Source organism: Anarhichas minor, unplaced genomic scaffold, assembly GCF_050575085.1.
Source record: "Anarhichas minor isolate MPS153535 unplaced genomic scaffold, ASM5057508v1 ptg000004l, whole genome shotgun sequence".
Classification (NCBI taxonomy): Eukaryota; Metazoa; Chordata; class Actinopteri; order Perciformes; family Anarhichadidae; genus Anarhichas; species Anarhichas minor.
This window is the reverse complement of record NW_027466450.1, coordinates 15,670,001-15,697,642: the sequence shown is the minus strand read 5'-3', so window position 1 is coordinate 15,697,642 and position 27,642 is coordinate 15,670,001. Positions and strand designations below refer to the sequence as shown.

Genomic DNA, 27,642 nt, shown 5'->3' with positions numbered 1-27,642 from the left:
AACACAACAGAAATGTGTGTGTGTGTGTGTGTGTGTGCCCCCCATCACAGCAGGTTTAAACTCTCAGGCACTAATACGGCTCCCGTTAATGAAATGTCTGCAGGTAATCCTGTAACCAGGATGTAAACGTTTGGTTTTATAGTGTTTCTGCTGCTGAGGGAAGATGTGTTTTGGATCAGATGGCAGACGTCACCATGAAGAGTGGAAGAGGAGCAACAAGAGGAGTCGTGAATGTTGAGGTGTGTTAATTTAAGCGTTTTCTTAAAAACGTGTCTGTATATTTATTGAGTAACATACACTGTGATTCACTTTTTGAAACACACACAAAATAACTTCTCAGTGAAACTGAAGCCTCTTTGTGGCATGATAGAAAAAAAGCAGATTTACTTGATTTAATATATATTTTTTCAGTTTGTAAGACACAGACAGATGATGTTTTACTGCCCTTTATCAGGGGCGTCAGATCAGAAAACCCTTCAATGTGTCGTCCTTGAGGGCAGGAACAAATGAGATATTTTGGCCTTTTAATTTGGAGGACTTCAGTTTCAGAGGCTGTCTTCTGCTCTCTGGCCACAGGGGGCAGTATTGAGCCTGTAACCACTTGACAGATGAGGACTAATTGGCTGCTAAGTAGCTGCAGGTAACGTCGATACTAGTTGATTGTGGCCGTCCAGAAGTAGAATTTGTTCAAATAAAGTGAGGTGAAAATGTACCTCTAGTTCAGTCTGGGCTGTAAAAAGTACAATACAAGGAAAACAAGGGATTCATGTAAAAATACATGTAAATCAATATCAATTATAATATACATTATACATGTCTCATAGTGGGACTCTGACTTCCTCTCTCCCCGTCCAGATCCAACACCCCTCCCCTCCCTCCTCCTCCTCTCCCTTATCTGCATGGCGAGGCTTTGGGAGGAAGGTGCGACTGCTGCTGCCCTACGTCTGGCCCAAAGGCACTCCGGCGCTGCAGGGACTCGTGCTGCTGTGTGTGGGCCTGCTGGTAGCAGAGCGACTGGTCAATGTGCTGGTGCCCGTTTACTCCAAGAACATCGGTGAGCACCTGAAAACAGAGAAGGAATAAGAGACTCTGGTCTTTCTTACTTCACTAAGTGTGTAGGTTAAATCCTGTGGAATGTAGCGAGCCAAAGATCTGCTGCATCTACCGTCTGACCTGTAGATGGCAGTGTGCTCAAGTTTTTGAAGTGTGTCCTCCCTTGTTCCCTTATGTCCTTGGTTGATTATGTCTTTGATTTGATTCGTCAGGTTTTTTAAGGCAAGTTCATCTTTTGTACATCCAGTTTATTGTGTTTTCATTGAATACGTTTAGACAGTTTGCCACTGCAATCATTTAGATTTGAACATCGAGTATTAGTTGGAGAGTTGTACAGAATCTATGAAATTCTGCACTGCATTTTTAGCCTCTTATGTCTGAATGCAAACCTGATTTGACCCTTGATAGACATGGAGATAACGTTTTAGCATGTAGTCATGTGAAAGAATGGTGATGCTTTGGTCCACCTCTTTTACAAATAATTACTGCAATGGAAAAAGTTGTGAAACCAGTTCTATAAAACTAGTTAAGCTATTGCAAAAAAAACCCCCAATAATTAGCATAGTAACCTGAAAACTGGACTCACAACAGGCTCAAATTAGTAACATTGTCCCTCTACTTTGTAACATGGATAGATAAATAGATGTACTTTATGAATCCTAAATTGGGAAACAATATAAAAATAATAATAATAAAACTCTAGGTGGATAACAGTTAGCCTAAAATTAGAATACAAGTATACTTTTGCACAGCCTTGCGCTGAATTGGCATTTTTGTTTCACTTTCGGTCACTGAACAAATCAGATGTGGACGGTGATTCAGATGTCTGGAACCAGGCTCACTTTTATCTGATTTGATTTGGGGCCAAACAGAACTGACTCAAGCAATGTTTGCTTTTACTCAAAGAGAAATTAATTACACTTTGAACCGAAATGCTAGAAAGACTGACCGCTTTATGCCGGTTAAATGTTTAAAAACGGCAGAACAGACTCGTATAACAGTAGCAAGTGTTTAAAAATGTTGATCAGTAACTTCATACAGCATGCGGTAACATAACACCATTTGTGCTGGTGTGGTTACTTGTCAGAAAACAGTTCAGCTGCTGTGGAATGAGATCTGATTGGTTTGAAGGAGGGTTAACCTTTATTTTTCGGGGGGTGTCATCATCTGCCAAAGTCTTTTGTACCCTGTTTTGTACTCCGCACTGCATCCACCACAAGGCAACATCCCAGAAGTCTCCACTTCAGAGGAAGTCAGCATTCAGTTTGCCTTCAGCTTTGGAGAGGGGGAGTTGTGTGTGTGTGTGTGTGTGTGTGTGTGTGTGTGTGTGTGTGTGTGTGTGTGTGTGTGTGTGTGTGTGTGCTGGGAGGTCACCCCCTCCTGCCAGTCATGCTTAGCCGACATTAGCGGCCCTTTTTCGTGGAGTTAACACACCGGTACAACGGACGTTTTGTCTGTGGGTCCGACTCCGCCCCCCACCCTCCGACTCCAGGACCCCGATGCCAAAGAGCTGAAAATACCCCCCACTGAAAACACACACTGGAAGGTTAAAGAATGTAGAATACACACATTTCTTCATTCATTTCTCCCCATTTTCTTTTTTTTTTAAATCTTCTTTTCTCACCATGTCTGTCTCTCTGTCTGGATCCTCATTTTTTCTTCTTCTTCCTCTCCTCCTCCTCCTCTTCCTCCTCCTCCCCTCATCTCATTTCATCCTGATTCCCAGCACTTGTACTAAATGGTAATGAATGTGAATGAGAATGTGTCTGTGTGGCAGAAAGTGTGTGAATGTGATCATGACTGTGTGTGTGAGTGTGTACGTGTGTGTGTGTGTGTGTGTGTGTGCGTGTGAGTGTGTGTGTGTTTGGTTGGTTTTTGCTGTAAAGAAGTTTAACAAGATCAAAAGGTTATTAGAAAATGTGGTGGATTTAATTTTTTATATGCAAATTATAATTATGCACAAAAAACATAACATTGGTTTAATTTATGAGCACCTGAGTTTACTGTTTTATCATTGCTGTCGTGTGAAAAACAAAGTTTACGCTGGTCAAGACCGAAAAGGAAAATATTTTGTGTGTGTGTGTGTGTGTGTGTGTGTACAGTGAATGAGCTCTCCACAGGAGGCGGATGGTCTTCGCTGATGGTCACAGTCTGCATCTACACACTGCTCAAGTTCCTACAGGGAGGAGGGGCAGGTGAGTGTTCACATATAGAGGAGAAGTGTGTGTACAAAATAAGAGATGTTCATGTCACCATGTACGAGCTACTTCCTGTGTGGAAATCTTTTTCTGCATCTGTCGTTTTTTTGTAGGCACCTCTGGTTTCATCAGCAACCTGCGTCAGTTCATGTGGATCAAAGTTCAGCAGTTTACCAGCAGAGGCGTTCAGGTCACTTCTTCTTCTTCTTCTTCTGTTTGTTTCCTGGCTCTTTCACTTGAATGTCTGACTGTCTGAGCTGTTCAGTTTTGATGAGATCATTTACACTCTACAGTTTGATGAAAGGATAATTCTGGTTTATTACAACTTGGTTCTTGTTTTTAAAGTTCTGGCCATCATTTCTATATTAATGTTATAAAAAACTCTGTACTGCAAAATAAAATGAAACCATCGCTTTCACAAAGACTCGTAAGGAAAGAAACTCGATTGTGTGGATTATAAGAAAGATTGTGTCACAAGTTCAGCCAACAATTTAGCAAGATCATGTAAACAGGCATTATGTTTTCTCGTGAACGTGATATCCCCGAAACACCTGGATGGATTTTCTTAGAATTTGGCACAAACGTCCACTTGGACTCAAGGATGTACTGATTCAAATTTCAAAACATGTTTTTGGCCATAAGTCAAGAATTCATATGCTAATTATGACAATTTCACACAAATGTCTACTCGGATAAAATGATTAAGTGAAGACATTTTGGAGAGACGTGGCTGTGAACTGCAACTTGACGTACAGCCGTGAGGCGGTGATTCTGGTTCAGCAGTATCATCATACAAGTTGTACTAAGCCATAACCATCTTTAATTCTGAAATTTAAAACGTGATATGAAGGCAGCATGAGACCAAATGTGTCCCGTCCATATCTGGAAAGAGGTGAACCAGGATAACAGTCCCGGCAGACTGAAGTATCTTTGATGTGCTCCTTAAAGCCACAGCAGTGTCTTTGCTCGGTGACACATGCCCACATGGTAATACGTTCCTCTCCCAGTAAACCTCAGCGAAACTCAAAGCATTGTTTACATGTGAAAAAGATTTGGGAACACACTTGTTTTGGAAAGTCTGTTCTCTTTCCTCCTCTTTGTGTTGACCAAAAAAACAAATAAATGTGCATTCCAGCTGTTGAATTGACATATTTTGGTTCCTCTGCTGAGTCTCGACAGATTAAACCTCCATTCTAATGGTCAGCTGGTAAATACGGATAATATTATATATAATGGATAATATTTTGTATTAATAATCTGAATCTCTCAAGTAACAGATAACGATATATCATATACTGTATATTTATCAAGTAAATGTAGTAAAAAGTACAGTATTTGCCTGTTGCAGTGGAGTAGAAGTATAAAGCAGCATGGAATGGAATTACTCGGGTGAAGTACAAGTACCTCAAAATATACTTCAGTACATGTACTTTATTTTGCACTTGCAAAGTTGTTTGATAGCAAAGACTTTTATTTGTCAAATTTCGCCTTTAATGGTGAGTGCTGGTTGTAATGATACTGCTGGCAATGGTGGTCTCTCTCTCTCTCTCTCTCTCTCTCTCTCTCTCTCTCCTCCCTCCACACTTCAGGTGTGTTTGTTTTCCCACCTGCACGGCTTGTCTCTGCGCTGGCACCTGGACAGACGCACCGGAGACGTGCTGAGGAGCGTCGACAGAGGCACTTCCTCCATCAACAACTTGCTGAGGTAGGAGTTTCCATTTTGGAGACTAATGGGACCGATGAACCCAACACACACACACACACACACACACACCCACACACACACGTTTAGTGTCTGAGTGATAACCTTCTTATTGTTTTCTGGCTTCAGCTACATCCTGTTCAGTATCCTTCCCACCGTCTGTGACATCATCATTGCCATCATCTACTTCGTCTCCTACTTCAGTGTCTGGTTTGGACTCATCGTTTTCACCTGCATGGTCCTCTACCTCAGTGAGTCAGTGTGTGTGTGTGTGAGACCCATGAGTGTGTTTCCCACAGGAGGTTAGTTATTGCTGTCTGCTCCGCCAATTCGGCCCGCGATATGAATCAAAATCGTCGACTACACTCACCCAATAAGTAAATGCTCCGTATATGTAAATTGTAAAAACAATTCCTCATCAAATGAACGCGCTCTCGTCTGCAGCCTGCACCATCCTGATCACAGAGTGGAGGACCAAATACAGGAGAGAGATGAACAATCAAGACAACAACGCCAAGTCCAGAGCCGTAGACTCGCTGCTCAACTTTGAGACGGTAGATAACGCAACATGTTTCCTATCCTTGAGTTATTAACAAGTCTGACTAGCAATATGTCACATCCAGGTGTGTCCACTGTCCAGGTATGGTCTCAGAAGTGGATGTATTCACCGTGACGTCACCCGTTGGTTTGTGGACTGACGTTTTGAAGCAAACAGTTTGGTATTTTGGCTGTCATTAGCTTGGTTTTTAGCTATCGCCATCTTGTTTTATTTTGCAACCAGAAGAGACAGCAGAGGGCGGAACTAAGTGCAACCAAACGCTGAATAAGACTTTTTAGTCAACCAAAATGATGAAATTAACTTCAATGAACTGAAAACACGCTGTGAAAGGGTTAAAGTTGTAAACGCGAGCAACTCCCAGACCAGACAACGCCGTGGTAGAGACCTGTCAATCACTGTGTAGCCCCGCCCTAAAGCATACCCTGCTTCATAGTCTGTTTGACTCAAAATGGACCATAATTTACTGTGTTTACAATGTTTACTGAGGTAATAAATCAAGAGAGAAGTAGAGTCATTTTCTCATAGACTTCTATACAACCAGAGGAGTCGCCCCCTGGTGGACATTAGAGAGAATGCAGCTTTAACACACTTCAGCATTGACTTCACTTTTTCACTCAGTTTTTGTGATGTTCCAGTGTTTTCCAGATGTTTGAAATGTCTGAAATGTTGTAGATGTTTAAGTTGCAGGTCATTTCAGGATGTTTCAGTCTTCTCTCTCTGGATTTGATGTGTTTTCACAGGTAAAGTACTACTGTGCTGAGGACTATGAAGTCCGCTGCTTTGAGGAAGCCATCCTGAAGTATCAAGTAAGCTAGAACAGTGACATCATCTGGTAGCAAAGTCTTGTCTAAGCCTGGCATGCTTCAGTTAAAAAAATCGAATCAATCTTTTAACTCTCAATGTTTTGTCCATATTCCTTCATTTTCATTGAGCTGCGTGCTGGTTGTGTTTGCGTAGCGCTGTGAGTGGAAGAGCTCCGCCTCCCTGGCTCTGCTCAACCAAACCCAGAACGTCATCATAGGATCAGGACTGCTGGCTGGATCTGTGCTGTGTGCCTACCTGGTCTCAGAGGGACAATTCCAGGTATATCAGGCCTCATTAACTCAGACCTCAGTGAGACTTTCTGCATAACAACACTATAAAATGATGACAGGTCAAATTTGTGTTGTCAGCTTGCTAGCGGGAGAATAAGTGATACGGCTGATTTCCAGTAAACCTCGATTATAATATGATCAGTGATGTTCAGCAGCTGTTTGTGTTTACTTTCCCTCTCAGGTTGGAGACTACGTTCTGTTTGGCACCTACATCATCCAGCTGTACACTCCTCTGAACTGGTTTGGTACCTACTACAGGTGAGGAGAAACAGGAGGCCACCGACCCCTGAACATCTTTGATTCATCAGCGTCTGTAGGTCTGTGTTTCTGTCAGCCGTGCCCAACATTTAAAGAAACTCCACACTGTTCACTGATGGGAGGCTGGAGTTAGACGGGTGTTTTTAAAACAACAATGTTGTATTTTTACAATTGGATTTTCAAGAATCTCCAGTTGGCTAATACTGGCTAAGTTGGCTAATTACTTGTTTACAACTGTACTAGACTTGACCTATAAACACAGTGAGAAGAGGCCTTTGTATGTATATTTATGTGACTCTTATTACTGATAGTTGTAGAATATATCACATGTATTAGTTTATATATACTTACTAAATAACAACAGTATATTCATCTGAAAAAAACTGTTAAAACTACCACACGTAATACTACTTCTTCGATTACTTCTGCTACGGAAGCCACTACTTTTCCTACTAGTACTACTGCTACTACTGCTAGTACTGCAAGTAATACTGCATCTAAAATACTGTCTGTGCATCGTGTGTCTCTGCAGGCTGATTCAGAGTGCATTTGTTGACATGGAGAACATGCTCACACTGATGACAGAGCAAAAGGAGGTAAGTCAAAAATAATAAATACATTTCTGGAATATATACATATATATATATATAATATATATTTGAAAAAAATAAATATATATATATATATATATATATATATATACTGTAGGATTTTTCAGAATTTTTCAGTATTTTTCAGAATTTGTTTATTTAGAATTTTTTATACTACAAAAAAGTAAACAAATTATCTAAAATATATAAATGTTATTTATTTATATTTCATAGTATTTCTTTATTTATGAAACTAAATATTTTCTCCACCTTGTCAACAAATACAAGTGTGTTATTTGATAGATTATAGATAATTTGCATTTTTGTTCTTTACTTCTCATAATATTTGGCAAATATAATATTTTTTTTTAACATGATGATAGTAATAAACTGCTATTGGAAGAATAATTACTGATTAGCATTATCTGATATTAAATATATAGAGAAGTGTGTGTAAAGTCAAAATGTAAAATAAATATATTAATCACATACAGTACAAGTGGATAAAAGTCAAATCTTCTGAGCTTCTTCTGATCGCTCTGCTTCAGTCGTGCTTTGCAACAGAGAAACTCACTCAGTCAGAGGTCGGCGGATTAGGAGATCAACAAGTGTTTGTCTGTGACTCTGTGTGTGTGTTTGTGCACATACACAGAGTTTGCATGTACGTCTGTGTGTACGTCTAGAGTGTGTGTGTGTGTGTGTGTGTGTGTGTGTGTGTGTGTTCGGTGGGAAAAGGCGTCCTCCGGCTGCCTCACTAAAGGCTCCTGCATTCACAGGCCCTTGATATGGTAAACAGCCACATGAATGTGGACAAAAGCATTAAGAGCACCTTAAAAACACAGCGGCCCTTTTCTTTGGCTTGGGAAGCTGCGGGCGAGGGGAGTCAGGGAGGAGGAGGAGGAGGAGGAGGGTGAGGAGGGTGAGGGTGAGGAGGAGGTCAGAAAGGAGAGAGGGATCGCTAAAAAAAAATCAATGCAATCAAACTTTGCTGGTAATATTTTGGAAATGCTAATGATTACATCGCAAAATCTGCATAGATTATAGCTTCATTGTGTAAAACACATCTCACTTTCTCCTCATCACCTTCTCTCCTTTTCCTCATCTATCCTTCTTGTATCCTTTTATTCTTCCCCTCCTCTTCCTTTCTCCTTCCCTTTTCCTCTCCTCTTCTTCAATCCAACAAAGAATAAATAAATGAACCTCTTGTACTAAATTAGTTTTTGACGTTTTGTTTGACAAACAAAACAAAAAATCTCAACCCCATGTGCACCGACTTGCTTTTGATCACATCACATGGTCTTCATCGGCACATTGCAGATGGAGTTACAGATGCTCAAACTTAACATCATGCTTAGAGCCTGTTGGACCTTTCATCCATGTTGACGTAAAACTAAGTGGAGCCGAACGGTTTCATCCTGAACCTTGCAAACGGCAAAACTCTGTCTGCTGATGAAGACCATGTGATGCAGTTGAAAGCACCGGAACAAGCGAGTAGGTGGATCTTGAGTTGATATTGATTTGATTCTTTTTTTTTGGCTTCTCTACTGTATATTTTTGGAAACACATTAAAAACAGAATGTTATCGATCCTCCTGTGTTCTTGTCTCTCCTACCCTGGTTTCCCCTCCTCCTCATCATCCTCCTCCTCCTCCTCCTCCTCCTCCTCCTCCTCCTCTTCCTCCTCCTCCTCATCATCCTCCTCCTCCTCCTCCTCCTCCTCACAGCTTCAGGATGCTGAGGATGCACAGGACTTGCAGCTTGCAGCAGGTCAGGTGGAGTTTGACAGAGTCTGTTTCAGCTACGTGCCCGGGTGTGTAGCCAACAACAAATCTGCTTCCACTCTTCTACAGTTTGATCTGATTTCATTCATTGTGCATAAAACAAAGAGTGTCCTCATCATAGCAACAACAGCATTGGTCGTTTAGTCAAACACTTAGAGGGAGGAGGTCGGTTTAATTGATACGACACACAAAAAACATCTGACCGTGATGCAGGAGACAGCTGTTTGCATCCCATGTCCTACCGACGGTCAATGTTGGTCTGTTTTAACCGTGACCGCCAAGTTTTTAAGGTTGTTTTTGTTGTGTAAACCTAATCAAACCTTGACTATAGAGGCGACACATCAGAAAACCTTCGTATGAATAACAAGATAATGATCTGCAGTGACAAAAGATGTGTTTTTGGGTTGGAGGACATTTTGTTAAAACGTTCATGTTTGATTTTTCTTACAATCAAAACACTTTCAAGAATGAAAGAAGCGACATTAAAAGGGATTACGTTAATTTTGGACCTAATTGTTGACCTTTGTGTGTGTGTGTGTGTGTGTTCAGCACTGAGATTCTTAGGGATGTGTCCTTTACGGTGGAGGCGGGACAGACAGTCGCTTTGGTAAGTTGTCCTCTGTTTACTCCTTCTATTTTCGTCCCAATTGAATGCATACTGCAAGCAACAGTACGCTCTTTGTGAAGGCTTCTACAGTTTGTGGTGAAAGTTTGCAAATTGGAACGCAGTCAAACTAAATTGTAATTTTGTGTGTGTGTGTGTGTGTGTGTGTGTGTGTGTGTGTGTGTACTTTGAACCAACCCTTTAAATTCAAAAGCATTGTGACGGACTGCCATGTGATGTGAAATGAAAATTGAGACAGGGCTTTCCAATAATGTGTGTGTGTCTGTGTGTGTGTGTGTGTGTGTGTGTGTGTGTGTGTGTGTGTGTGTGTGTGTGTGTGTGTGTGTGTGTGTGTGTGTGTGTGTGCGTGCGTGCGTGCGTGCGTGCGTGTTTGTGTGTGCAGGTCGGTCCGTCTGGATCGGGGAAAAGCTCCATCCTGCGTCTGTTGTTCAGATTTTACGACCTTCAGAGTGGCAACATCCGCATCGACGGGCAAGACATCTCAAAGGTAAATCAGGCGGCAACTTCCGGCTCTGAAAAGTGAAGCCAACCCTGAAGTGAGTTAAACTTCGATCTCTCTAGTGTCCACCAGGGGGCGACTCCTCTGGTTGTATAGAAGTCTATGAGAAAATGACTCTACTTCTCTCTTGATTTCATTCTTCATTTCACTTTATCTTCGTTTCCCTCTCCCTCTCTCTACACACACACACACACACACACGCAAACACACACACACACACACACACACACACACACACACACACACACACACAGCTGTGTGCTCCTGTGACACTGTGAATAAATCATAGTAAAAGGTTCTTGAATAATGCAGCAACGAGTCCAGACGCCAGGTGTGTGTGTGTGTGTGTGTGTGTGTGTGTGTGTGTGTGTGTGTGTAAAGATAGCCCAGTTATTGCGGTTGTAGCTTAAATAACTCTGTTTGTCATTAAAAATCTCAATAAAAAAACAAACGGCACACACACACACACCTGTTCCATTACGACAGATGTGCTTGTTCAGGTCAACGTGCTGGGGATTTTATGAGGACGCTAATTTATAATTATACAGCAGGAGGACCGTCTTCATCAACACACACATGTGGTCGCCTCCTTAATCAAGATTCAGTTTTTGTTGTTTATCAGTCTCGACCTTTTGGGGGAAGAAGACGAGCAGGAAGTGCAGGTCCACTGAAGGATTCTTTCTGTTGTTGTGTTAGGCAGCATCAGGGCCTTTTTCATTGTCTATAATTCTCTCATTTTTTATGCTCAATGGTCACTTCCCCCTCAAAAAGAATAATGGAGGCACATATGATCGCGTTATCAGGAGGACAAACCTGGTGATGACGAAGGGGAAAAAACGACTCAGGGCACTCATGGCTCATAAGCCCAGCTGTGCTAATCACGAATACATCCTTTATGATACATGGCAATAACTTTTAATAGCTGCATGAGCTGTCAGCTGTTTTTTATTTACAATGCAGGTAAGAACGAACAAACATAATGAAATAAACTATTGAACATGGGTGGGAAGTCCCTTAAACAGCTAATCAGAGTTGAATAGAAGTGTTTGTAATCAATCAATAAGAGAAATATTGGATCAAAAGATTGGTCATAAAGTTCCCCGAGAGTGAGAAGGACAAGGACGATGTTGTGCTTCGGGTTTGATGCCAGCGGGTCTTTATACACCATCTGTTTCATATTCCTGTTGATCCTTAATTAAAATGTGTCACGCTTTCCATGTTTTACTCTATACATTCTTTTTTAATGTGTCACTATCAGAGAACTCATTGGCCTGTTTTACCCAGTAAAAACAACCAAGGTCCATCTTTACAAGCATTCATTATGCACACACCTGCTACCAATGAGTCCAGCGCAATTTCACAAGAGGCAAAACAATTTAAAGGAACAAGGTGTAAGGGTATTAAATGGCAAAAATGGAATATAATATTCATAACTATGTTTTTATTAGTGTATAAATGACCTGACACAAACACACAGAGAGGCGGCGGCGGTGGTGAAGTGACGGGGAATGGAAGGATACTCGAGTTGACGGCAACTACGATCGTAACTGTTAAACTGCAATTAAACATTGGCGAGTAAAAAGCCAAAACCTTATCAATACATCTGTTTAACAAGAATGTAAACGAAAGTGAAACCTAATTCAACAAAAGCAGCCAGGAGGACAGAAGGAATGATACTGTCTTGAAGACAATGAGTTTTTGGTTAGTTTGTGGATGACTGAAATAAGGTCTGTAAGCTTAAGAGATTTTAACAATTAGTTCTACAAACAATATGTCAGTAATATCCCTCTCCTGAATTTTGAAGCTTTTATGTGTCTTAAATAAGGCGGTTGCAACAATTGCCTAAATGAGACTACTAACCGCCATCACGCCGACTAGTCTGTCTTCCCGTACCGTAGACCGTTGTGTAGTTTGTTCATAGCCTAAATCCTAAAAGTGGTGTTCGTTTGTGAAGATTATCTTGCTGAACAAAACGTGTTTGTATGTATTGTGTTTGCAACAGATATTATTTTCTGTAATAATCCCAAATCTTCCATGGTTGGCCTACAAAAATACATCATCCATGCAGCACTCTATATGCTTATGTAAAGATAAAGCTAGAGCCAGCAGGTGATTAACTTAGCTTAGCATAAAGACTGCAAGCAGGGGGGGGGAAACGGCTTACCTGGTTGTGGCCAAGATATGACTCCAACACTTAACTCTCTGTGAAAACAATTTCTTCTTGGTTTCACATTTCTCTTTGTGTTTGGATTAAACGAGAAACAAAAAGTTAACATGTTTTAAACTCTGGACAGAGTCAAGCTAGCAGTTTCCTCCTGTTTTCAGTCATTTTGTTAACCTCGCCTGCAAGTTTGAATTTGCACTAAAACTCGTTTGGTATTTTCCCAGCTAACCCTTACCGGCCAAAATAATCAAAAAATCATGAATGCATTTCATGTCGTTTGAAAAACTCAAGGTCCACTTACTTTTCCTCTGAGCGTGCAACTTCATCCCAAAGTTTTCCTTCCAACATGTGGTTGAACGCTCACTTCTCACGGATGCAGAGTTTGGCTTCTTTAACTGTGCAAAAAACAAAACAAAAAATCTCCACTACAGATTGAAATGTTAGCCAATTACTTTTAATGTGATGACAAAAGACTCTGCGATGAGTTAATGTATGAGTCTTATTTAGGATGTTGTCTACATGTTCCAGCTGAATCTGGGATTTGTTATGCTTGTTGCAAACAGCTGCTGGATTTCTTCTGAGCAGTTTAAAGTGATTCATAAATGTTTCATCACATTTGAAATTTCAAATATCAACGTGAAATGACCACGACCTCGAAACATCACGCATCACGTGTTGGCGACACGTAACGTGTTCAATTTATGTGTCGCCGTGATGGGAGCAATTTCGTTCGGCAACAAAACGAACATTGAAATAAGTCTTCAAACTAAGTAAAATACGCAACACATCTCAGCTTCACAGTAACTCAACAACACTTCGGGACACGATCACCAGTCTTCTGGCTGAAAGTCCTGTGTTTGTTTGACCCATCCATCTCCACTCCCTTCCACTGATCCGAGCAATTATATTCACATGGATGTGTTTAATCTGTGTGTCCATCACGACATGTCATTTTCCCTAAACCTAACGTGAAGGGGTCGAGGTCACTTCAGGTATTTCTGTGAGACCAGGTTGGTAAATATATCACAGAATGTTTATAACAGTGGACGTAGTCATCGTGACGTCACCCATCGGTTTGGCCTCGAGTTCGGCAATTTCGCTGTCGCCATCTTGGAATACGGCCGTCGCCATGTTGTTTTTTTTATAACCGATGAACAGAAGTTACCATCCCTGGAATACGGAGGTGTGACGTAGAGACGGCGGATACGTGTCTGGTAGCGGCAGTGTACTCCACTTTATGGTCTGTTTGACTCTAAATGGACCATAATGTACTAAATGAACATCATGCTGTATTGAAGAAGACTTGAAACTAGAGATTGAGACCATAAACTCATGTTTACAATGTTTACTGAGGTAATAAATCAAGAGAGAAGTAGAGTAATTTTCTCATAGACTTCTATACAACCAGAGGAGTCGCCCCCTGATGGTCACTAGAGAGAATGCAAGTTATAAGACACTTCTGCATCGGCTTCATTTGGCAGAACCGGAGGTTGCTGTCTGGTGAATATATATACTTTTCGTTGCCTTCCTGCCATGCAGGAGATTTTCAGAGGTGCGGCCAGTTCTGTATTTTGCAACAGTTTGTTGTTTAAGCTTTTGGGCCTCCTGGGTTTGTTTTTAGCCCACCGCTCCTCTGCCACTCTGCTTGTCCCGGCATATGGCAGCCACATGTGGTGAAACCTCTGGTGAGTCCGTCTCTGCCGGCCCCAACACTGCAGGCTGATGGTCGGTCACTGAGTGCTGGTGATTCATCTGTGTGTTCTTTAAGGTGTCCGTCAGGTTTCCTTTTTTTCTTTAAACAGACGTTTTTATTTTGTTTAGTTCCTGTTCAGCTATGTTGGCAATTACTGCTCATAACTACAACGTTTTTCTTGTTATTCTCTGACAAACCTTCCTGTTTGTCAGTAAAGAGCTGTCACACAGCACGCATATCAAAGTAGTTGGAGAAACTTTCATCGACAGCTTTAAGCAGAATTGTTGAAGGGTTAGAGCAGGACCGAGAGTTACTCAAGAGCCAGATTTTAAAAAGGAATAGTCTGACAATCTGTTCGTTTTGTTTAGCGCAAAGACTGGAAACAAGCGTAAATGGCTATCCTGGCTGTCCTATGGTAACAACATCTGCCGACGAGCATCTTGTGTGACATGTTGTCCAATCACATCGGACGGCAGAAGTGTTTACAGCTGTTACGAATCCACCATCCCCCAAAATCAACTTCCAAAAGGTGTGGGGAGGTGTCAGTCGCTGTTTCAACATGTCAAGCACTTCTGTTGGAGCATATTAGCTCCTCAGAATAAATTACGTCACAAACACGTCACATCTCGTTTGTGTAAAAATATCAGCTTGTCGTCTTATGAGGGGTTATGTGCTGGACTATTTCTTGGCCGGGTGCAGTGAGTACTGTCACGCTTGATCTGTCCTAATTTTGAAACAAAGTTTCCAAAATGATGTGTCGTCGATTTCTGTCATCCATCCCTTTTCTAAATGTGAATGCTGCACTCCAACGTATCTGAGACGGGCACAGTTAAATTAAGATTGTGATGTCAGTTATTATTAAATAAGTAAACAGGGAGTTGCAGCTTGAGACCTGTCCTGTAGACTGAGGCTGCGTCTCCTCTGAGCCGCCGCCCGCCCTCCTTCTGACGAGGCAGTAGTGGCAGGGGGGACGAAACGGACACGTATGTCAAACAGTCATGGACCCCGTGTCTTTAATGTGATTGATAAGCCTTTCGGGGCAGCTCTACCTCTTCGTCCTCTCATGTTGGACTGAGGACAGACAAGTATTTTTTTAACCAAGTTATATATGCTCATAGAAAGGAGGATGGGTATGATGGAGAAAGATGTTAAATGTGGCATCATCTCACAGATGTACTGTAATGTTAGTCATTATGTGTCGTATGTGAGGACAGCTGTCTAACTCTAATATTGTCTCCTTTGTTCCGCTGTTGATGTCTCAATGACAAACATAAAAAGCTTTTTTTCTTCTTCTTTCTTTTCCCTCTCCATCCGTCCGTTCCTCTCTTTCTGACATTTGGTATTAGACTTCTGTCAGCCCGCCTCGATCAGAAACAGATGCTGTGTTGTTCTTCAGTGGAAAAAATATCAAAAGTAAACGGCAACAATTAAATTAAAGGAAAGTGAGTGATTATCAGCCAAGCACCAGAGCTGGCGCAGGAAATGGAATTCGTATTGTTGAGTCTGCAGAGGACAGCTTTCCACAGGAAGTGCTCAAAGTACTGCACACTGACCGGAGAGTCATCGAAGACCGGAAATTATTGCTAGAGAGATCAAAAGCCAGATTTATGAAATGATGAGAAGCTTCTTCTTAACTGAACTCATCGGACCAAGCTGGACCCTTCTGGTCTGGACCATCTGCTCTTCACAGTCTGGAGCTGTAACTGTGTTTAATCTGCAATATGGAACAATTCACGCGTCAATACAGGAAATCATGTTCAAAATCTGGCTGAGAACAGCAAGTAAACAGAAAATACCGATGTGTGTTGCACATCATTTTATTTAGTTGCTCCAGATTTCACTAGTTTGCCCCAACTTCACTCAGCTGTCAGCTCTCTCTGCAGTGTTACCCGCCACCCGCATGGCTCCACTCCTTCACTCGGCAGAACCGGAGGTTGCCGCCTGGTTTTCACACAGTTGTCAACTTGATCAAACCGGTGTCTATGTTAAGCAGGGTCTATGACCAGCAACTATATGTTTTCTCTTGCCTCTGTAGACAATGTAAGTAGTAATACTAGACTCCACTGTGTGTACACGCACAGGAAAGAACACAAGATCGGAGGCTTGCCGCTAGAAAACTCAGCAGTCTACATAGAAATATTTGATATCAATGTAGATTCAGTCTTTAAACAATAAGCAAGGAAATTAAATGCGATGTAGAGAAGCAAAGAGAAGGTGAGTGGGTAAAGTCTGACACGTGAAATCCTCGGGGAGAGACGAGGACAGCACACGTTCTTCAGGACGTGTGTTGTCTGTGTACGGTCCATGCATTATATAGTGTAGGATGAATTAAGCCATGCAACATTAATATACATGTATGCTGTGTGTATGTGTGCGAGAGAATAACCTAGTTCAACGCCAACAGATCTGAATATTCCACACACTTTCCATTCCCCGGGTGCAACACGGTCGGCTCGCTGCTTAAAGGGTCGGGTTTCAATGCTCGCTCCAATTTTGAATCTGGGTTAGCAAACAAATGTCTGTTTGCTTGATTACAAAGCTTTCTGTGTCCCAAGGTGCGTCGGTCTTCTCTGAGGTCGCACATCGGCGTGGTTCCCCAGGACACGGTTCTCTTCAACGACACCATCGGCAACAACATTCGCTACAGCCGAGTCACTGCCAGCGACCAGGAGGTGGAGAGAGCCGCCGTGGCTGCTGACATACACGCCAGGATACTGGAGCTACCTCAGGGTCAGGCTGGAGTGTGTGTGTGTGTGTGTGTGTGTGTGTGTGTGTGTGTGTGTGTGTGTGTGTGTGTGTGTGTGTGTGTGTGTGTGTGTGTGTGTGTGTGTGTGTGTGTGTGTGTGTTGATAATAATGATGGAAACTGCTTTTGTTGTTTGACTTCGATGTCGGCTGAAGCAGACCTGTAACAGGATGTTTGCCAAGTGGAATCCTGGTCATCTTGATGTGGAAAGGGAGTGATGATGATGATAACGATGAAGATAATGGTGTTTTGTCCAATCAGGTTATGACACGGAGGTGGGGGAGCGAGGTTTGAAGCTCAGCGGTGGGGAGAAGCAGAGAGTAGCGATTGCTCGAACCATCCTCAAAGAACCTTGGATCATTCTGCTGGACGAGGTGAGAGATTCACACACATGGGATTATAACACTAAGATCCTTTTACAATACTTGTTGGTAACGCAGCTCGCACAATAGTGGCATTTCTCACACTAGGGCCGTCCTCGAATGAAAAAGTTCTTTGGCGATAAAATGTTGTTGACTAATCAATTGGATGATTTAATTGACAGATGTAAAACTGCTCCTTAGTACTTCCATTATACTACACTTTCACTAATATACTGTGTTTGTTCCACCAGGCCACGTCTTCACTGGACACCCAGACTGAGAGGAACATCCAGGCCTCACTGGCCAACATCTGCACCAACAGGACGACTATAGTGGTCGCACACAGGTGACAGTACTACCCAGCTGTGTGTTCGATAACTGAGAAACTTCTTGATAAGTTTGCTTGTATTTACACAATTTGTCAAGACACCAAGTGCTAGCATTTACTAATTGGTAATATGGTGCTATTGGAAAAGTAAAGGTATCGCCAAAGTCATTAAAATTCATCCTCAGGTGGACATGAATGGGTGTGCCAAATTGTATGGCAATCCATCCAATAGTTGTTGAAACATTTTACTAAAAAACACAAATGGCAGCCTCACGGGAGCGCTAGAGGAAAAGTTAGCAGATCAGCAAAGTCAGTGGGATACATCCTCTGGGGACCATGAATATCATTCAATAAATGGCGGTATCCAGGTATCACTCAACCCCTTTTGAATGAACAGAAATCATAAATAAATATACCTAAAATATCTACCAGTCCAACGTGGTCCTGGACATGAGTTTCTATTCTTTCGACCCTGAGAGTACAAACACTAATTCTGCCATTGAAATGACAGTGGTCTGTGATTAAAGCTGTAGTACAGGACTGAACCGAAAAGAAAAGAATCAAATGTGAGTGAGAGAGATGAAAGGAAAAGGACAGGTGATGGATGTGGTGAAAGGAAAACAGGATTAGAGCAGACACAAAGAGAGGGATGGAGAGATTAAATGAAAAGCTGATCGGAGGATATGAGGTGACGCGTGATGACAGGTCGACAAAAGTAAAAGAAACAGATGTCGGGTTGTTCATCAGTCTGAGTGATATCCAAAAAGACTTGAAAGGCTGTGACACTCGCAGCGAAGTGGCCTGTGGTGCTGATTCCTGCTTCAGGTTTTATCATTTCCTCTGTGTTCTAGTCCACTGGGTTGTAGACTGTATTGAAATGAATTCATACGCATTGCACACACATGACAATGTACGCACCTGTATGGAAACTGAGCCATGCAAACAAACATTGTTTACAGATGTTGACTGCGACTAATCACCAGCTGAGCTGTCTGAGCTCTTCTCTTTTTTAATGAATCATCTTCCTTTTTAAATGAATCGTATGGTGCTCATTTTGATCTTATTTTGACCTGCAGTCGGTGAATAAGTTGATCCACCAGCTTCTTAATCTTTCAATGGCAGCAGCAGATGGAGTCTGCTCTGAGGATCAGGGGCTGTTTTTTGACTTTATCAGTTGGGCCTTAAATAAAATTAAAACACACAGTCACACAACAGACAGGTCATGATTTAACTTTGAGGGTGAGCTGGAATCTCTCTTTATTAATTAACTTCAGGTTTTCCCTTCTCCTGAACATGGGTTGCAATCTGCTGATAAAACCAAGCAGTGAGTATGGGGGGGGGGGGGGGGGGGGGGGGGTAGCGATGTGACATATGGTTTTGTGGTTTTAAAAATGCTTATTTTCCTAATAATGTACATTCTTTGACTTGGATTAATTCCTGCACGCTCTCCTGAAATTCCACTGTCTTAAATATGCAAATAACGAGTCATGAAAAAATGTTTTGAAAAAATGTTTTACGCAAAAAGACGCAGAAGATCCTGTTTGTAGTTGCATGTTTTTTAGTTAACTTAACTTGGTGCTACAACAGCATGTGTAATATAGGCCTTTTTATATATCATATATATTTCTGTGATGTTACGAAAGTTCAAAATGTCTCTTGTGAAAAATGCCTGTTTGACCGACCTTAATGTGATATATGGAGGCTTCATACATCACAACAAAGAGCTGTAGTTTATAATGGTTTTGCAATAGTTGTATATATATATACAGTGTATATGTTAGGATATATATACATTGTTCATAGTATAGAGTTAGGATAAATGGTTGGATAGTTATCTAGGACCTCGAGTGCCAGTGGAAGCTGAACCTCAACAGTGCAGCCACTGGGTTTAATAGGCTGGTTCCACAGCTGGAAAGAGCAGAGGTGTTAACAATGGTTCCATTTCATTGAAGTGTCTCAGAAAGCCTTGTCATCGAACCCGCAGGCATAACACCTGTGTCCTGAAACGGGTATATTCTGAATGCAAATCAGCCATCATTAATGTCATTAGTAACATCTCTCCCTTCCTGCTATGACAAGTCAAAACTCACGACAACAGGTAATAATCTTAGGGTAAGTATTTATTTCCTTCAAGATGGATCATATCCATAAAAATGCATTACATTGTGTTCACTTCCTGTTGTTCACGTCCCTGGTCTTATGAGGCTGATGGATTTGTGTCATGAACATTTATGTCTGGCCTAGAAAGCTGGGCGAGTTGATGTGATTTCATCCCTCGCTCCATCTCAGCCGAGGAGGAGAAGATGAGCAGCATGAAGTTGAACATGAACAGGACATGAACTACTATAGCATATACTGCATATAGCGCAACACACTGGCTGTTTTCTTCTTGCTCCAAAGCCTGAATGAGCAGATAAAAAAAGTGACGTCTGCAGTCTCCGGGGAGAGATATTTCTACCTTTGACCGAGGTTTTCTATCAAATATTGAAGGTGGACGTCCAAAGATAGCCACGATGACACTAAAGCAGAGTGGTGGCTCTGCTGGAGCTTAAAGTGACACTCAGCAGTTTGGAGAGGCATGAACTCTGTGGTTTTGCAGAACCATTTTCTTTTTTGTTGTTGTTCTGCTCACAGTGTCGAGCGTCAGGGTGTCATTTCCACTGGCGAGGAGGGCAACACGCCCCCCCTCACCTTTTCAAAAAGACTATTTTCAGACTCAGATTCATGCATTTATATTTCATATTTTCATTTCGGCGAGACACTAGAGATGAATATTGTAAAAAATGGACCTTGAAATGGAGTTGATTACTAACATTGATACATATTTAGTATTAAAAGTTTTTAAATATGCAAATGATGCATTACCTTATTAAATATGTGATATTTTGGATACAGAAATCTGAACTTTGGATGAAGCCTGCAGGTACAAAATTCCTGTTTCATTTTGTTGACATATTAGAGTCAAAGAGGGGAGTTTGGATATCTCTTTGTATCACTCCATAAATCAGAAAAAAACAATACAACATCACAATTTTTGCCATATATTTATTAATAAATGTAGTATAAATGAGTCTCTGAATGCTGTGTGAACAAACCCCTCTGTGTTCACCTTCAGCACACAGAGAGGAATGAACGTGTAAAGTTTGGTGTATGTAAGAGCTGCTGAAGTGGAGATTTATCATCAGAGTCTGAGAACAAACTCATTCAGAGGAAACGTCCTTTAAAGAGACGTTTAGTTACATTACAGACATTTAGAGACTCTACAGGTGAACACATGAACTCATAGATATCACCATGAAACTTCACCACTTCATCACTGACACCTGGATGTTTTCTGTCCGTTACTCTGAAAGAAGACATGTTATGGAAGGAAAATAGCCCACAATCTCAAAAATGACCAGTGCATGAAAATCTCTGTTTTTACTGTATTGTCTCCCCTTAAAGAAAAACACATTGGGTCACATCACAAAGTCGAGTCCGGAGCTGAGACACAGTTAGAAGTCTTTAATCAGACTCTCATCAGAGACTGGTCATGAATATTAACTAATAATTCACAGACAGGTTCATACGGAGTTCTCCAACCCAGAGACTAAGCTGTTGGTGATTACTGAGGAATGACTCTACGCGTTTTTACTTTTATAAGACAGCTGAACATATTTAACATCTAACCACACATTACGACTCTCTTTCAACTGCATGCGTCTCCCTCTCGTCCCATCTCCTCATCTCCTCCTCCTCCCTCTCGACCTCTGGCACCTCGAGAGTTACTGTCTCCGTTGTCTTCCTTCCTCTCGTTGTGAAGACGCCGGATGGTCAAAAGTCTTTGATCTGCTAACTCTTGTACACCTTGTGGCACTTCACACGTGTCTTAAAAGAGTATGTTTTGGTTGTAATGCTGGCCGTTATTCATATCGTTAATAATAACAATGTCTTTAGTATTGCAATCTCGGAACGTGGCAGCAGAGAAGGAGTCTATGAAACACAAACAGTCACATGTTTATACAGATTGTAAACAACCTTTCAGCTTCGTTACATTTATTCGTAAGAGGAAACGAAGGTGAAAAACCTTTAACCCTTTAATGTAATGCTCAACTGTTTGGTGGAAAACAACACAAAGCAGCAGGTGAAACATAAGGACATTAAAAAGAGGAATAATATCTGTGTGATGTTGCAGGTTGTCCACCATCGTCGGAGCGAACCAGATCCTGGTGGTTCACAACGGACAGATAGCAGAGAGAGGAAGGTACGGTTGTGGTTTTGGGGACGTCTTCAGGACATTTTGAACAGCCACTGATGCGTTTGTGTGTGTGTGTGTGTGTGAGAGAGAGACACACCTGAATGATTGTGTGTGTCCTAAGTGCTTGCAAATTTGTTATCTGTAGATCAAAAGCTCAGAGTGTGTTTTTTGTGTGTGACCCTTAAACCCCTCTGGTGTCTCTCTCTGTCCCAGAGGCTGATGGACAACATCACGCGCACACACACACACACACACACACACACACACACACACACACACACACACACATGCGATGGAGCTGCCACTTAACTGCCGATGCGTACAGTCCTTTGATAAAGGAGCTGGTAATGAAGACTTCCTTTCTCACACACACACAAGCAAGAGGTTAAAGAAGTGACATTTCTCACTCTCTAATATGCAACTTCTGATAAACATAGATCACCCAGATGAGTGTATTGTCCCTAATAATCGATAGGTATTGATAAGAACGCACCTGATAAGATGAGTTGGTCACAGACTTGGCTGTGGTGGAGGGTAAACACACGCAGGGACTTTGTTTGCCCCTGCAGGTACAAAGCATTCATCTTTTGATCGACACTGTGATGTGTAAACATGAGACAGTTCAACCTCCGGTGTCCAAATACACACAGTTTGTGCCACAAAGTGTGGGAGTGTATCATGAACCGGAGACAGGAACAGGCCTCATCCCGTCCTCAGGCTGTCCCTGTGCTGAAAATTCTTTTACGAGGACTCGGTCTAAGGCGGCTAATTCTCAAAGCGCTGTTTACCTGTGAATACAACAAAGTGACTTTCTGAACATCTCCATCCACACGAAAAAGAATCTCTTCTCCTCGGTTATCGTCTTTCGACTTTGGTTCAGCATCGGTTCAGTCTCTTCCTGCTTTGTGCGTTTTGATAGAGCCAAACTTCGGCTTCAGTTGTTCTCATTTACATATTGTTCTGTGTCTGTCGTTGGACAGATACTGAGTTTCAAACTATGATTTGATTGCGATTGACGAATGTTACCTGTTAACCAGGCAAAACATTACTCTGAACATAATATTTTAGTGTGAGATTAGGGTGGTAAGACAGAGAAAATGATAAGAACATTTTTTTTTATATGACTGTCGGAGAACACCAGCGACAGGCACATGATGTGAAATGGTTGCAGTTTTAAACATGAGGTTAACGTTGAGACTGACTTGGTTTGGGTTAAAATGGGTTTTGTTTCTTGTGTAACTTAAGTTACGTGACATATGTTAATTACGTACGCAAGATTAATAAGTCAGCGTTGTGATGGTTTTACACGGGACATGAACAGCGGTCTCCTGGATGAAAGTCTTGTGTTTTTTAACCCATTCATCCACCCAGACCTCCTCCAATGGCGGATTTTGTGACTCTTTGCTACGTCACCGGAGTCTACTCTTCCCGTCATAATTACTGCGGCCACTAGAGGCCGCTGGCTGACAATAACCTCGAGTATCAGTCGTAATTAGCTGCTTACACAGACGACCTATGCTGCCTTTTTTTCGGGGAGGACAATCTCAGCATTACACTTCTGAATCTCTGTCAAAAAGTTGCAAAGTTGCATCTCTTTCTCTCGTTGACCGCTTCCTTCACTCTCTCTGTCCATGTTTCTCTTCATTTCTTCTTCTCTCTTTGCCTTTCTGCGTGTCTCTTCTCCTCCATCAACCTGTTCTCACTCTTTCTCTGTCTACCCCGCTCAGTTTGTCTGTATCCTTATTTCTGACCCTCGCCGTGTCTCTCTCTCTCCCTCACTCTCTCTCTCGTTCTGTCTGGAAGTCCAGACAGTGACACACTTGTGTTTTTACTAATTCATAGTAAAGTTGGTCGAAGTCTGCAGGAGGATTTCATAACACTCAACTTTATTTTTGAAGCAGCTCTGGTGTCACAAGACATTACAAGTGACCCACCTTCTCCTCTGCCTGCTCAAAAAAACTCAAAAACTCAAAAAAATTGTTATATAGGAACTTTATTTTTGGGAGAAAGGGTTGTCCTCCTACATTTTTCTTTTTCTTTAAAATTTGCATTCAAGAGCTGGTAGGAAAGGTCTGACATTTTGGATATGCAAGTCGGGTTCTTTGCTGTCACTTGCTATTTTTTAAACAAAATCTGGACGACAAATGATAAACACACAACTTAAAGAAGCTGCAGTTTTATCAGCTGGATGAGAGGTCAGTATTAGAGGTTTGAACTCTTCTGACTTCCCTCTCACGTTTATCCACATTTAAAATTTGTGTTTTAGAAAAATCATAATGAAAATACCAAAAAAGAAAAACAAGTGCTAAGTATTGCAATTTTCCAGGAGGGCAGAGAGGAGTTACTGACCCTTTCTGATGATGTACTTTCCTTCTTGTCTCATCCCGTCTTCCCCTTTTGTTCAGACACGAGGAGCTGCTGGTCCGGGGAGGTCTGTACGCAGCCATGTGGAGGAAACAGCAGAAAAGTCACGACACACAAACAGAAACACAGATGAACAATCCGACTCAAGACACTTGACACTGAACCGAGTACGAACTTTTTTTTAAACTCTGTACTCACAGAGTCACTCGTACAAGCCGCTTAAGAACGAATGTGTTCATACGACTGGTTCTTGCATGAGGCCCGTTGACTCTCGGTAGGGGCATCAATGGGCCTGGGCGTTTGAACTACTGCGGCTATCGCTTTTCTTCCTGTTGGTGGCGCCGGTTGACATGCGCATAACTGGCATGACAATGACCAAATAGTCTGCACGTGTGTTGAATCTCCAGCCTGCAAAAACGTGAGTCAGTAAAGTACTAACTGTTTCATGCAGCGTTACATTTGTTCCAGTAAAATACTCTGCTGATGCCAAACTGTTGCTTGTGAATGTACTTACAGCTGTAGAGAAACAACTGAAACTGAAGCTGCAGAAAAACAGCAACGTTAGCCAGCTAACAACAATAGCAGCGACACTAAAGAGCTGACTAAATATCAAGGTGCTTGTGAAGATTCCACCCGATCCGCTTAAAAGCGATTATGTTACTGAGATTGTTTTGGCGAAAACATCCTGGATGGGCTGAGAGTGCTGGTGTCAAAGGTCACTGTTGAGAGTAAATCTATATCAGCAGCCTGAGGGCCAGAAAGAGGAAGACAGATGGGCGGTGTGCTGTAACTGAGTCTCGTTAGCAATAAAAGCTTCTCAAACAACAACTGTGTCACAGCGTTTCTCTGTAAAATAATATATAAAGTATTTCACTTTTAAGGGCTCTACATCAGGACTTCCATGCATCAGAAGCTCCTTTCAGATATGCACGAAGCAATTTCATGTTGGTTTTATGCAGTGTGCGAAATACCTTGTGGCAATCGGGGGTGGGGGGGTCTCATCTATCTCCCCCCCCCAAAATCCCCACCTGAAAAACGAGACACGCTCGAACCTCAGACCTCGGCTCGGCTTCTTCTAGTTGCCGTCCTGGTATCCAAGAAGAGGACTTTTCTACTATACAGCCTGTTACAGAGTGGCACATTTATAGCAAACATGTCTTCAAATAGGTTAATGCTATCCTGACCCGTCTTGATTATCCATCGTGGAGGGAGTTCAAGTTATTGTTACAAGCATATAGGTGCCAAATGTATTACTTTCAGGAGGGTGCCTGGCATAATCCCAACGCTCCTGGTGGATGTATGCGCGTTTTTTACATGTTTTTTAGTTTACTCCAGTTGTTAATAGATGGGATGCTTTATAGTGGTTTCAACAGCCTTAGTTTGAAAGTTATTGAGCACTTGTTAAAGCTACCTGGGTCAGAAGTGAACGGAGTCACCGTGACGTCACCCATTGGTTCGAGGGCTGACGTTTTTTAAGCCTCTTGTTCGGAATTTTTGGCCATCTTGGTTTTTTTGCAACCAGAAGTGACACGAGAGGGTGGAGCTAAGTACAACTGAAGATATTATTTTACGTAAACACAATGTGAAAGGGTTAAAGTTGTAAGACAAAAACACGGACAACTCCCAGACCGGACAACGCCGTGGAAACGACCAATCAATCAGAAGATAGCCCCGCCCCTAAAGCATCCCCTGCTTTATGGTCTGTTTGACTCTAAATGGACCATAATTTACTAAATGAACATCATGCTGTATTGAAGAAGACTTGAAACTAGAGATTGAGACCATCAACTCATGTTTACAATGTTTACTGAGGTAATAAATCAAGAGAGAAGTAGAGTCATTTTCTCATAGACTTCTATACAACCAGAGGAGTCGCCCCCTGGTGGACATTAGAGAGAATGCAGCTTTAAGGAATGACCACATTCACTTCACTTTTCAGAACTGGAGGTTGCCGTCTAGGTCACACGGCAGCAGTTCACATCTTCATAACTGAGTGGTAAAAGTTAAACAGGAAAGGTTTATATGTTCAGTTTACAGGTACAGCTCTACTTCGCACTATTCTCCTGATGTCTCCACAGAAAGGGCACCTGCGGTCATCAGGTCACTGCTTAGAGTCGGAAGCCAGACAAATAAATCTCATGTACTTCATTGGTTTCTAAACGTACTTTATTGACTAAATGTTGTGATTTGCTGCATGCAACTAGAAACATTTTTGCTAAATTACATCTCATACTCTGTACAGCTCATTACACCAACTGTGAATATGCACATTTCAACCTGTTGGACGCGGTTTTGGTCCAAAATGTCCCACGCATTTGGAAAGTTGTTATCCCGATCAACTCCCACCTCTTGAATGAACAAATCTCTAATGTAAAACAGATCAGTACAGCGACAGACACGGTACAGACACACAGCAGGGAGGGACTGGGATGCACACTGGGCCGTGGTATATATGGTTACTCAGATGGAGGAAGGACAGGATGTAATGTACAGACAAATATCACAAAGTACCATCACACGTAGAGGACGACATGGATGGTGTTAGTGTAGGGATGGGTTAATATTAGAACGTGCATGTTTCATGTGATGCCTGTCTATGCGATTGAGCACACACACATACACACGCACACACTTGCAAGTTGTGCCCTTATTAAAATGCCATAGCCAGTCTGTGTAGCAGTGAGGGCAGTCTCAGTGCTTCATATCTTAATCATGATCACCGCCAACCAGTTTCTGTCCCTCGTTTTATGGCTGTCTCAGTGTCTCTCTCTCTCTCTCCGTCTTCTTCAGGTTAAGACGCATTAAAAAGTCCTCCATCTCCTAAAATCTTCAAGATAAATTTCCGCACGTCAGACACAAACGTCAGGTATGGTTTGTCGGTTTCCTGTTGACTAGAATGAAACTGGATTTGTTTAAAACATGTCTGGTTGTCTCATCACTCAGGTCGGTTGCCCTGTTGCAAAATTAAATCTGGTTGAGTAGCAACTGTCCTCTGCAAACCGCTAACAATAAGAGCTGCGTTTATGTCCCGTCTCTTATTGGTTTCTTTTATTTTGAAAGGACTTAGCTGAGGACTTAAGTTGTGAGAGTTTAAAGAGAGGTGTAAACCACAATGGGACACAGTTTGGTTGACCCAAATGTTGAATTTGGGACCTTATTTCAACAGTCATAGTGTTCTGCTTGACAAATATGGAACACATTCTCACTCCCGACTTCGGTCAGTGGCCCGACACCTCAAACTATGACGCTCTACGTACCCAACTAGTGTCAGTTTTTGACGTGTCAGGGACGGCGTGTCAATACAAACTTGTTACATGCATAGTGTCTTTATAAAATAAACGTCCGTCTTCACAGGAAGTTTAGGCATCAAAATGACTTAATCAGGATTAAG

At 41.9% G+C, this 27,642-nt stretch overlaps 1 protein-coding gene across 1 annotated transcript; it reads left to right on the top strand.

Moving 5' to 3' along the window:
- Positions 1-179: 179 nt before the first annotated feature.
- abcb6b (ATP binding cassette subfamily B member 6 (LAN blood group) b) lies at positions 180-24,407 on the top strand. The gene is made up of 20 exons (XM_076112306.1): positions 180-239; positions 455-469; positions 880-1,054; positions 3,156-3,248; positions 3,365-3,441; positions 4,841-4,956; positions 5,083-5,204; positions 5,398-5,507; positions 6,253-6,318; positions 6,470-6,595; positions 6,788-6,864; positions 7,397-7,460; positions 9,178-9,263; positions 9,784-9,841; positions 10,242-10,346; positions 16,771-16,945; positions 17,222-17,334; positions 17,574-17,668; positions 21,825-21,893; positions 24,293-24,407. Exons 1-20 carry the CDS (start codon positions 180-182, stop codon positions 24,405-24,407), a joined length of 1,917 nt encoding a protein of 638 aa, XP_075968421.1.
- The last annotated feature ends 3,235 nt before the right edge of the window (positions 24,408-27,642 follow it).

Bases quoted from the DNA above. Each gene is read 5' to 3' on its own strand.
- abcb6b (XM_076112306.1), top strand. From the start codon at position 180: ATGGCAGACGTCACCATGAAGAGTGGAAGAGGAGCAACAAGAGGAGTC. The intron at 5,508-6,252 runs GTAGATAACGCA...GTGTTTTCACAG, and splicing joins CGCTGCTCAACTTTGAGACG to GTAAAGTACTACTGTGCTGA. The intron at 21,894-24,292 runs GTACGGTTGTGG...CCTTTTGTTCAG, and splicing joins CAGATAGCAGAGAGAGGAAG to ACACGAGGAGCTGCTGGTCC.